At 35.1% G+C, this 13,002-nt stretch overlaps 2 protein-coding genes across 5 annotated transcripts; one reads left to right on the top strand and one right to left on the bottom strand.

The window, feature by feature from the left end:
• Window positions 1-81: 81 nt before the first annotated feature.
• On the bottom strand, window positions 82-6,687 carry LOC142978128 (uncharacterized). Its single transcript, XM_076122433.1, has 7 exons — window positions 6,543-6,687; window positions 5,985-6,241; window positions 5,424-5,544; window positions 2,158-5,044; window positions 1,513-1,781; window positions 689-893; window positions 82-264 (listed from the first exon to the last, which is right to left on the bottom strand). Exons 2-7 carry the CDS (start codon window positions 6,220-6,222, stop codon window positions 178-180), a joined length of 3,807 nt encoding a protein of 1,268 aa, XP_075978548.1. The 5' UTR covers window positions 6,223-6,241; window positions 6,543-6,687; the 3' UTR covers window positions 82-177.
• Window positions 6,688-8,608: 1,921 nt separating this feature from the next.
• On the top strand, window positions 8,609-11,176 carry LOC142978332 (uncharacterized). Of its 4 annotated transcripts, none has more exons than XM_076122727.1 (2): window positions 8,609-8,676; window positions 9,551-11,176. In XM_076122727.1, exon 2 carries the CDS (start codon window positions 9,658-9,660, stop codon window positions 11,092-11,094), a length of 1,437 nt encoding a protein of 478 aa, XP_075978842.1. In that variant the 5' UTR covers window positions 8,609-8,676; window positions 9,551-9,657; the 3' UTR covers window positions 11,095-11,176. The 4 variants fall into 4 exon arrangements, with proteins under 4 accessions (XP_075978842.1, XP_075978843.1, XP_075978845.1 ...); XM_076122728.1 differs by having other exon boundaries at window positions 8,613-8,726; XM_076122730.1 differs by having other exon boundaries at window positions 8,615-8,650.
• The last annotated feature ends 1,826 nt before the right edge of the window (window positions 11,177-13,002 follow it).

The raw sequence follows: 13,002 nt of genomic DNA, 5'->3' as shown, positions 1-13,002 counted from the left end.
TTTATAGCCAGTCACATAAACCATCAATGAAAATCTATATTTTTTTTCACCTAATCAGTCTACCTATAAAAATGAGCATAATAAAAGTTCCTAATATTTAATAATATCAACTCATAATTAATTAACAAACTCATACATCATTATTTTAACTTAGTAATACAACGTAATATCGAACAGTTATCCTTGAACATTGTTTCCCCGCAATATTTCAGCAAACACGCCGTGTCGTGGAAGAGGGATTTTATTCACGACGTCTGGTACAACCTAAATCAAAACATTTATATTAGAACCAAGGTAAAAAATATTTTTGGGACTGGTAGTCACGGGTGCATCCTTATTTAAAAAGCATGAGCACCGATGACATAGACATGTTTGGAAGGTTTGTTTGTATATAGCTAATGTACAAAACGAATTTCAGTTTATGCTCCTATCAATATTGATAGTCTTAATTAACAGCTTATGTTAATCAAAACCCATAAATCAGCATCTTACAGTAGTAGGTAATTGCGAAAATTTCCTTTAAATGCACACGGGATTAGGCTTGTCTTAAACTGTGAATAGTTCATTAATTGAGAATTTTAGTAATTATGACATACAACCCAAACATATTTCATAATCCTAGTCTAAGTATGCTTACCATCTGTATGATATCTTTTATTTTGTATAAAATAATAATATTTCAACTCACCTTAACTCTAACTTCTCTCGGCATATACTCGTGGAAGAACTCATAGAACTCGAAGTGTGTCTTGACAACGTCGAGCCTGGCCAGTTCATGTTTGAGCACGTCCACCGAGTCAGGCGTCGCTACGTCGTGGCGACGGAGGTCTTTGGCGAAGTGGTATATCGTTTCTACTAGCTTCTCTGCTCTCACGCGCGCTTTGTAGTCGTACCTGAAAAATTATGGTTAACTAGCTGACCTGCGCAACTTCGCTTGCGTCACATAAGAGAGAATGGGTCAAAATTTTCCCCGTCTTTGTAACATTTTACCCTGTTACTCTGCTCCTATTGGTCGTAGCGTGATGATATATAGCCTATAGCCTTCCTCGATAAATGGGCTATCTAACACTGAAAGAATTTTTCAAATCGGACCAGTAGTTCCCGAGATTAGCGCGTTCAAACAAACAAACAAACTCTTCAGCTTTATAATATTAGTATAGATGATTAGTAAATAAGAGATATAATAAAAATAAGTATCGTTAGAAAATGATAATAAAAATATTGTATTGTCAGTGATGAATGGTATTATTAAAATAAGAAAAGCGAGACAGTATGTTAGTAAGTCTATGTAATGTAAATAAATTATATAGATTCATGTTCAGCACTCCTTGGTCCTAGCAGAGGACTTCTCTGGAGATGCTAAGAGTTAAGAACCTAATTTTATTGAAGTGTACTCAATTTTTAAATATATTATTTATTACTTCAGTGTCATCTTGATTGATCCCAAGCACGTTTAGTTATGCTGACAAAGAATCTGTACAAAAATAGTTACGAATATAATGTTTCACTTACTTAGGTTCCAATTTAGTTTCCAAGAATTTATACAATCTCTTCGTAATCCAGGATGCATTGGCCGGCTGGAACCTCTTAGGTGGTTTATACTTCATGTCCTCAATCACCTCTGAAGGTAGTTCGTCAAACAAAATGGCGGATTTTGTCTGTTTCTTTGGTTTATTTGCAGCAGGTTTGAGGCGGCGAGGTGGAGGTTTAGATGGCACTTTGAATAAACTAAGCGTGTCACGTGTCGCAGGGGCTTTGAGGGAGTTTCTTATTGCTTGTTCCTGAAAAAGATAATAGTGGGTAAATAAAGAGTTGCAGCTGGACTTTAAAGATGCTTTACGTCTAGGTCAATCGCCTCAAATATAAACCAAATCTTTGAACACACAATCAAACTGATTTCGAACAATGCACAGCTTGTTTGGTACCAGACAACTGTTTACTCTTGTTTTTAAACATTATAATGCAAATAAGAGTTAACGTTGATTACTTAGTCTGAGAAATTGTATATATATAGTTAAGTTATTTTAATATTCCAATCATAATTTTGTTACAAAAAAAAAACATATTTTTAGGGTAGTTTAAATTGCGTAAACATCAACCATGCAAAATGGTTGAACAAGTAAAGACAATAAATATATAGGGATCTATGTAACTCACCATTTGTTGTTTCTTTTCAATATTCTGCTGCTTGATCTTCTGCAAATACGTTTCCAACGTCGTCTGCCTCGTCCTCATAGACACTTCATGATTCGACTCAACCGTGTCATTAACCTCCCGATTCGAATCTTCTGGATACTCGGTAGAATTAGCTTGAGGAAACTTCACAGTTTCTGAATGCAAATCTATATTTTCCGTTTGTTTAGCTGATTTCTCCATAACAAGTGCCCTTAAAGACTTACGTATAGTGAAATCTTTGCCAAAAGTTTGCCTTAACGTTTTTCGAGTAGTTCTATGTGAATCCCAGCCCGAACCTTCGGCGCTAGAATCTCTTGCACCATCGGAAAGACCTAAGCTATCTCTAGCGGGCGCCAAACTGGGCCTTATGGTGGACTGTTTAAACATGCTTTTCGTCTTCCTTATACTGGAGTTACGTCCTTCTGCTATAAACGAGTTCATTTGGTTCGTTTTATCGTGTAATATGACTTCGGGAGATTTGATTTTTTGTCGATTCCTGCCTGTAGTATCATGAGTTACATTTGGCGATTCATCGATGATATCCTCACTTTGTTGTACACTTTCGGCATTGTCTACTTGCATTTCCTGTTCTTGATCCGACATGTCGCTTGCGGCTCTCTCATCTACACTGTCATTTAATTCTTGTTCATTATTTTCATCATCCGATTCAACCTCATTCTCAACTTCTTGGCTTTCATTGCCGTCGTTTTCAATTTCTTGGCTTGTATTATTTGTTTCTTCATTTTGACTCTCGTTCTCTTTTTCACTTTCTACTTCTTGACTTTGATCTACTTCATCATCACTTTGATCATTTTCAATTTCTTGACTCTGTTCAGCTTCCTCTTCTTGCTCACTTTCGTTCATCTGTTCATTCACCTCTTCACTTTCATTCACTTTATCAATATCTGCATTTTCAATCGCTTCATCATTTTCTTCTTCGCTCTCATTCATTTCATCATCAACAGCGCTCTCATTAACCTCGTTATCAACTTCTGCACTTACATTAGCTTGTTCATCATCTTGTTCAGCATTTTCATCTACTTCTTCATCTTGATCATCACCTTCATCTCCTTCTTCATTTATTTCTTGACTTACATCTCCTTCTTCATCCACATTTTCAACATTTTCATCCGCTTCTTCATCTACTTCTTGACTTACATTAGCATCATCATCCATTTCAGCATTTTCATTAACCTCATTATCTAAGACACCACTTTCATTTCCCTCCTCATTCTCCTCTTGATTTTCCTCGTCTTCTATTTCATTTTCTTCATCATCACTCTCATTTGCATTGTCTTCTGCTTCTCGACTTTCCTCAGCATTTACTTCTTCGCTTTCATCGACGTCTCCAGAATTCTCAGCAGATACCTCTGCACTCGCTTCAATATTTTGTTCCGACTCTTCCTGAACCGGTTCGTCCTCAGCTTCCATTTCTTGATAATTTTCAGCTTGGATTTCTTCACTTTGATCAACGTTAGTTTCTTTAGCTTCTTCAGATACATTTGCTTCGATATAATTACTGTCATTGTTTTCAACTGCCTGTTTTGTAGATATTTCTTGTTGGTTATTCTTACTTTGATTTATTTCTTTGCCTTGAATGTCATCTTGGTGTCTTTCAGTAGTCTTGTTCAATTCTTGTTTGTTATCAACTTGGTCATTGTCACTTTCATATTTTAATTCTTGGTCTTCACTACCAACATCTTCGTCCTGTTCCATTTCTATTTGTTGGTCATCAATTTGTTCATTTATATTGTCAATTACTTTACTCTTATTAACTGTTTTGTCTTTCTTACTAACATTAAGATCTTTAGTAGACGTTTTATTAATTACATTAGTATTTTGTTCTGTTTTTTCAACATCTTCAACAATCATTGTTTTTGTTTTATTCTTTTGACTGGCTTGTATTTCTAACTCTACTGCTTGTTCTTCATTTCCTTGTACTACTTCCATTTCTTGTTCATTATTCCCAATTTCTATACCATCAATATTGTCCTGAGCTGATTGATGTTCCTTTTCTTGTGATTCTTCAACTATTTTATTAGCTTTAGGGGATTGTTGCTTTTGTGACCTAGTACTCATATTCATAGACCTATTACTTCTATTCTGTCCCTTCTTACTTTTGTTAAGAGATTTGTTAGTCTTATTATGAGATTTGTTACTCTTCTTAGGAGACTGTTCAGGCGACATCTCCGGTTCTTCCAATATATTTTCATTTTCAAGTAATTTACTGAGTCTAGCTCGTTTTACTGGTGTATGACCCGCAACCATTTCAATTTCAAGTTGTTTCTCAACCATCGTCGAAGACGGCAAGTGTTGCCAATCATCCAACTCCATGTCAACAGTAATACTCGAAGTAGGAGATTGTTCCCGACCTTTAGATATCGAAGTAAGTCTTCTCTGCTCAGTTTTCTTCTGAAAGCCAAACACTTTTGGCTGTATATCTGAAATCTCATCTTCACTCTCCGACACAATGAAATCGGCAAATATATTCTTACGTTTATTTGCTGGTCGGTTGCCAAAAATACTTCTGACTGGAGCTTTTGGCTCAACTGCGACATTCTCCTTAGTTTTATCTGCTACAGTCTTATTCGGAGATATATTTAGTAAAGCAGCAGGAAAAACTGGTTTAGTTCTTTTAGTGCCTTGAAAAAGTTCCTTAGTGCCTGCTGTGATTGTTTTCTCGTGCTGTGTGGTGTTGGCCTTGTGGAGTTTGGCCAACGTTTCTCTGCCACCAACAAGTTGGCCAAACTTTTTCTGTGGCTGGTTTTCCTTTTGAGTGAAAAGTTTTCTTTGAGGGAGTACTATGCTGTTGATTGATTCATTGTCACTGCTGTCTGGTAGGTCTAATGTGTGGTTTTTCTTTTCTTGGCTGAAAATTAAAGAAACACTTTAAAAATGTTGTATGTTGAAATGAAATTTACAGTGGCCATACATACTGAAGTTTGTAAATTAATTGTTTAAGGCATAAATTATACTCTATGTATGGATATTTTTAATTAACTATTAGGTAAGTATTTGAATTAAAATTATAATATTCCCAGTTGATAACAATAACACACTTCACATCCCTTCTTATTTGTATGTTGTGTATATGTTTGTACAGTTAATTTTAAATATTTTAAACTTAATTTACTGATACAACAATACTTAACGTATATATATACATGAAAATCTCAGCCAAAAAGCCAGGATTGTTTTTCAACATAAGGTAACCATGAGGGTACATTTAATATACAGTCTACAATTACCTTAAAACTTCAATATCAACAAACTCTTCAATAACATTATTGACATCCGTCTCTTTGTTTTCCTCTAACACTTCCAACACATCTCTTGAGTTCTCATTCAGGTTCTTCCACCAACTTTTACCTAAAATAAACATACAAACAAATATTAACATTTAAGATGATGATGGCCATGATTTATTAGTTTTTTAACTTAATAAGAGCAGATTTAAAAATATTGCTTGATATTGGAAACAGTGATAAATGGAAAAAATATTTAAAAAGAATTATGATAGTACAATATCGATAATGATTAATGTTTGTTCAAACAAGGATACTTTATATAACCAACTCTAACTAGTACTTGACCAGCACAATGGGCACACTTATTAGGATGTAGACCATTCTCCAGCAATAGATACACAGCACATGTGTGGTGTAGTAATATTTATTTTAAAGTAAGTCTTTATCAACATTTGACCTTGATTAGTGATATTTATGTGAACGTAGTATAATGGTAAGGTTTAAAACACTAAAATACAATACAATGGATCTTCTAACATTAAAATAAGCTATTGTACTCACGCCGGGGCTCCTCAATATCAGTATTATCAGTCAGCACAGACAGCCTGCTATTCAGCGGAGACAAAGCAAAGGATTCCAAGTTCTTCTCTTTGAACTGGTCTATGACTGACGTGAGCCTGCCAGAGGCGGTGGAAAGCGCGGGAGAACACACACTGCGGCTTCTACGAGGCTTGTTCCGTCTAGGAGTCGTGATAGCACCTTGTGATCTAGCCGGAGATGGAATCTTCGACTTAGGCATCTTTTATGGTGTTTTAGTCCTGTAGAAGGATACAAAGACGGTTTGAGTGTACGTTTTTATAGTATTGTATGCGATTATAGCCTATTTTTATGCTATCTATGAAGTATACAATACATAGTTTAGTTTATTATAGTAATATAACGATTTGTGATGAAGTTCGGTAGTTTGAGTTTGTAAGTAGAAGTTGTAATATTAGTTAAGAAATTACATGCGGTACTAATGACATTTATACAATAATCATGAAAAAATCGCAAAAACAAACTATTCGGACTGTTCATATAAATGTTTTTGTAATAATCAATTCTAACGTTTTACGTTACCTGATAAACATATGCACTTGTTTGACTCTATTATAAGACACACACTACACGAATTATATAATTGTTCAACTTATTTAACATGAAAATACACGAAAACAAAACAAATTACAAAATAGAACCGTTTACTTTTGAAGTTTGGTTTGAAACTTTTTCAACAGATTCGTAATAATTACGTTCCGGCACACGCATGGACTGCGTCCGTCAAATTTATACGTCTAATGGAACGTGAAGTTGAAATTATTTTTTTATTACCTATTATTAAACGTAGGTAATTTAAAAATTGTAATCAATTTACTTTAGAGAAATAAGTATTTTCTAGAATATAAATAAAGTCAAATATTTTTTTTTAATCTGTGAGCTTTGCTTGAGGTAATTTATGGTTGAGTTGAGATACATTGTAATCTTGAAGAGTTAGCGTGTAAATAAATTAAAAAGTTCTGCTAAGCTATGTACTTATCTATCATCATTTTAGCTAAGTGATTTCGAATGGCAGAAATATATTTGCAAAAATCGGTTATTGGTAAAACGTCGAATCATTGACGACCGATAAAAGGAAAACTCAGTCTGACGAGCTCCGAGTTCCGAACATCAATTTTGGAACATAATCGACCGGAAATGTTATCGTTTTGTGAGGTTTCCACCGGAAACGTCATTGGTTCTTCATGGTCTCGCCCGTGATTGGATACTGACCAAAGGTCAATAGTGATTTGTGAATTACACTTGATGTGAACTTGGCGGGACAATCGAACACAAATCGCAATGGCGGACACAAATCAGGATTAAAGTTATTTCGTGTTGTTGCGATAATGTTTTTTGCAGGCATTCTGTCGTTGTTAGCTGATTAGGCTACAATATCGTTTGCTAACTTACTCGACGCTGCGAGAAATAAATAAAAGTAAATTATCACTTAATTGTAATATAAAAAATAATCAGACACGAAATGTTTCTGCGAAACTTTGACTATAACAACAAGTCGGAAAGAGCTTTTTAATACAAATTAGATAATATTCGGAGCAAATCTTCTTTGTGTACAATATGAACTGTTTTACAATGGAACAACCATATTTTACAATAGAAATAGGGAAACATTTTCACCGGTACACAATGGTATGAAACTAAGTAATTCCTAGTTTTGTACAAAGCTTTATGACCTGTTTGCACGGCAACTGCATTGGACTGTCTAATATAATAAACATTAATAAAAAGTGTTATAAGTAGATGGATAAGTATGTATAATAAACAGTAGGTAAGCTTTGTTTAGTTGTTCCGAAACAATTTTATCGGTACCTACCTAGTTTGGTAGAGATAGATAATTAGATTTATTTTATTTGTACCTATTCATTTCATAAAAAAAAACTGTTCTGTATATTTTACATGCCTACTTAATTGAATAAGTGCAAATCTCAATTATTTACTATGTAAATGAATGAGTACAAATTTCAACTCAACTATTCCCTACAAACCGAAACATCAAGTTTTTGCGTTACAACTTACAATGTCATGATACTCGGCTGTGACAGACAGTCGGTCCCAAGAATGCAGCTGCTTACAAGGGTTGGGTTCCGGGTTAAACCCTTTTAGAGCTTAAAATAAATCATACTTAACCATCAATATAATAATAACTTTTCAACAATATTATTTTAACTTTAAATTTGATTAAAATGTTGAATGAAACGAAATTAAATTGTTTGAAAACACGCCGCTTCAGGCGACTGCACGTATTGGCGTTTCAATTCAATTAACGAATATTTTTATTTCAAATTTGCACCGTTTCATCGGATTAAATGAATTTATTTTATATCAATATTGTTTTAAGCGCACAAAAGTGAAAAGAGGAGTGAACTATAGCGCAAAGGCGAAAGCAAATACTTATATTAATAATTTAAAAAAGCTCTACAAAGAGTTTACATAATAATACATTATGTAAAAATAGTATATTAAATTGCTTCGATCTATTTGTGCTCGAATGCATCAGGCTAAAAGACCGAAAGCCAAATTCTAACAAATTCAAACGCCCAAAATGTTTTTTTCTAATGCACTGGCAGCACTGACTGCACTTTCTTTCCTGCACTCTTGCGCTCGGGGTCCGTGCGGGCTGCGAGCGTACAGTATAGTGAAAATAATACATTCCTTTGTTTGTATTTACTAACTATTTTACTTACAAACTAACTTTATTATTCATGGGTCAGTGGCCAGTTAGTAATACTAACGTTTAAATTATCTTTTTCATATTTTTATTGGAGTTCAAACTTTGAAAGTGTTGCATTGTGTTTGTTTTTTTTTCTAATCTCTGTTTACATACAATAGTTTGTTGTTAAATTCCTTCTTCTTTTGTTAATCGAATTCAACCTAATTTGGTGTGATTTTTGGAATTAACTAATTGGTGCCCTTTGTTTGGTCATATACCTATGCACTCTATGTCACAATCATATTACGAAAGCTCATTCGGAATCGAGGCCGTCCTAATTCAACGCATCCGTCCATTTTAACTTGTTTTTGGTCGTGTTAAGATACTCTGAGAAGTGAATACAAATTCATAATATTTTTTGTACTTTTGAATTTAACTGTTTAATAATATAGTGTGATTATAACAGTATTTTTTAAACCCTGTTAATATTGCGTTCGTATCTATATCCTAAACAAATGTTAGCTTCGTAAAAAAGGGACGGAGATAAGCATTGGATCAACAAAAAGTGTTCTAAGCCGTACATTTTTTTGTTTTGTCGTATTCTAAAGAGACGTTTGAAAGAAAGAAATTGTATAAACTACAACTTTGTTCAATCATACCTAATCTGGGACTCTATTGTTTCACAAGAAAGCTTCTATATAAAGACCACAAGGGACAAAGTTAGTTTTTATTCTTTTTTTCAAAAGGTTTAGATTTAAAAACCGAACAATATTGCATTAAATTCAAAAGCTCTTTACGTTTTTAAAGTAGTCTAGTTTTTTTTGTGGTAGGGATACTGGCCACTTGCACATCGTAAAATAAAGTTTTCTTGTCATTCTAGTTTATAAAATCAGTTCAGTGGTTTAAGTGAAGTGGACATTACGTTCCTGCCGTGAAAAGTTTAGTTACTAACAATTTATGAGTAAACTGTAAACGTATATCGTCACGATGTCTAGTTACATAAGTTTTCAAGCGCTCCTTCGGGATTTGGAAATCTACGAACAACTTAAGAAGGAATGCGAAGCAGAACGAGCGGCGGCTAACAAAACTTCTGAAGACGTCGTTAGCTCTTCGGACTGTACACAAAGCACCGTGGAAGAAAAGCCTTCTACCTCAAATTCTGTGCCCGAAGAAGACCCCTCAAGCCGTCCTCAGACCCCAACTGAGTGTGTTGCTAGAGAGGATGCGCCCTCTCCCACTTATTCCTTTCCATCGGAGGTGTCAGATGATGAAATTGAATCGAAAACTGAAGAGCCGACTTCTACTACAGTCGAACAGGAAACTGAGGAATCGGTAAAAGGAGCTGCAACCGATTCCGTAACTACGACAACTGCTGCAGATGATACTGTTGCGGCTGCTCCCGAGTCTTCCGTGTCCACTCAAACTGATGAGCCAGTACCAGGACCATCCTGCGAGAAACCAGATCGCCCCAAACGACCTCTCGTTCAAAAACCACCCGAGCCCCCAACATTATTCGTATCAAAAAGATCTAAGTGGGGTGACGTAGTATACGGATGCAAGACGCGTGAGATCCAACTTAAACGAGTACGCCCCATGGAAAAAGGTATTATAATCACTGCAGCCTCGTTCAGGGATCATGAAGCCTTGACAGAAATGATGACAGAGGAAAATATAGGATTCCACCCATTTACTATTGCGGATAGACGTAAGCTCCGTGTCGCGATACATTATATCCCTAGTGAAGTTTCCTGCTTCGAGATAAAGCAGTCCCTTTTGGATCAAAACTTACCTGTCTACGATGTAACTCGCTTGGGCCGCGCTAGTGAAGGGACAGATACCACTTACGATATTTTCGTTGCCTATCTCGATTGGAACCCAGCCGGACGAGCAATATTTCGCATCGAGTCAATATGCGACTACACAGATATCCACGTTGAAATGTACAGCGGCCGATTACGTACCCCGTGCGATAGATGTCAGCTTTTAGGACATGATTCTTCGTATTGCTACATAGCACTCAAATGCGATAGATGCAATGGCAATCACTTAGCCGAGAATTGCGGAGAGCCTTACATCAACAAAGCTCTTCCGAGAGGCGGCCCGTATTACAAACATAATGGGCCAAAACTTCGCGAGGAAAAGTTAGGTTTATACTGGGTCACACGGTCGGGGCCTTTAAACAAATCTACGTCAACGGAAGATACATTTAAGATCACGAGGTTCTCAACAAAAGCATCACAAGCAAGTTTGCAAGAACGCGACACTGTTGCTAAGTTTTTCTCTCAAATGGATGTCGATGAACTGCTCAAAATTCACAAACTTATAACTGAAAACGAAGGGGATGGTAATGCACTATTTCTTATGGCTATGGAGCACGCACATATACTGGAAAAACTGCAATCTATTAAAATTAAAAAGAACTAACGCATTTTTTTTTCAAACGCTTACTACGCATTTTTTGTATTTCTATGTCTACATTTTTTATAACAATATACCTCTTTAATTTACGTAACCGTGTGTCTTATTTACCTTTTGAAATCTATAAGATAGCAGTAGCAACTCAAGTGTTAGTCTGTTGTTAGTTGTAGTCAGTTGTTACTCTATGTAACTTAGCGAGTCTTCATACAATGAATAATACAACATTACAATATTCAATATCTTTGCGTATCTCTTCAGGAGTAAACACGAGTCATGCAAATTACTGGTAAAATTATGAACGTCACAAGTAATTTTCTCTTAATTTTCATTACTTGACACTCGCTTTGTGTCGTTGTCTGATTGTATGGTAGTAAAACACCCTCTGAAATATCGAGAATTGTGTTCAATGTCTTCTTAGAAAGTCTAATGAAATACATTCTGTAGAAAATAATTATCTATAGAAACACGAAGGGCGCCATTTAAGTCCTTATTACGAAAGATATAAAGGCGCTATTTTCAAACAGTAAAGCAGTGTGTGAAATTTTCAAACAATTTATCGTTGCTCCTTGTCTTTGGTCTGTAGTGAAACGTTCAGAAATGTGTAGAGTGTTAATAATGGATATTTATTACTTGTTGTGTTGAGTAACATTTTGGTGGCGTACTTCGTGGTGTAATTTGTCAAAAGGGAAATGGGGCAAATCTTATGAATTGCATTGTTATTTTTAAATAAAGTGTAGAGAAACCAGCGGAAGTACATCTATCTTCGGTGCTTCATGGTCACGACTTACATTGCGGTGTAGAGATTTTATTAATGTCAAATATAAAATGGAATAATCGACCAAAGAAACGTAAAGTATTACTCTATTATTCTTAAATTTTATCATACTGAAGATATCTTCAGTAAGGTGCATAATGTACACGAAGATAAGCCTATCCGACATTTTCCCAAGTCTTAATTCATTCCGCAAGTGAGTTCATGATACTCATTGGGTAGGTCGACGTGACACTCATATTCGATGATTGATGATATAACACGGCCAGTATCATTAATCTCAATTGCCGAGTATTCAGATAACACATGCGTAATGAATATGAATACGAAAAATGAACGACACATCATAGAGCTGTAAAAAAAAGATTTTATTCGGATTTAAATTTTGAACGCTGTTTTTCTTTTTTGCGTAGTAGCACCAAAGTTCGTGACGACTTTAAGTTTCGCAATAAGTAGTTGGTTTAATAAATTAAAATAATACTTTTTTCTAACAATAAATTTACATTATTTTAAAATCAATTATGGAAACCGAATAAAAAATAACGAAAAAAATACTCAAGTATTTTAGATAGAAATCCAAACAACCCGTTTGTGTATTTCAAGAAAGAATACGAAATGTATGAGTGTATGTTCATGTAATTTACATTATGTCCGTCAATTTTCAAATAGACGAATTAAAATTCCTGTTGCTGGCTTCCCAAATATTCTCAAGCAAAACATGTTTGAGTTAACTTACGTATTTCTTAGCTGTTTATTATACAACATTTTGTACAATAACACTAACTTTAAAGGTCTAAGGCCAGTCTAACAAGTTTGAAATATCGACTTGAAATTATCTATGGCATGTTACTAAGGCCAGTTATAGTAAAATTCCAGGCACGTAGTTCGAATATTGAAATTATATCCTCCTCCGTGCCATCAATTTAGTGTTGCCGTCTGAAAAATTGTTCGTCTTTAGCCTCACGGGTGACGGCGACGGATATTTGTCAACGACAACGTTCGAAGTGCCGCCCTACTGCGATTAGACGCATCGATTAGTCGCGGCTTGATTAATTGGGGCTGGCTTTAGGCAGTTTATCATTATAGATTTTAGGAATAGTTATTTAAGCTTCAAATATCTTGAGGCACCGTGCTTAAGCTAT

The sequence above is a fragment of the Anticarsia gemmatalis genome, chromosome 14 (assembly GCF_050436995.1).
Source record: "Anticarsia gemmatalis isolate Benzon Research Colony breed Stoneville strain chromosome 14, ilAntGemm2 primary, whole genome shotgun sequence".
NCBI classification, from domain to species: Eukaryota; Metazoa; Arthropoda; class Insecta; order Lepidoptera; family Erebidae; genus Anticarsia; species Anticarsia gemmatalis.
Note: the sequence above shows the minus strand (reverse complement) of the source record. Positions and strands in the feature narration are given on the sequence as shown.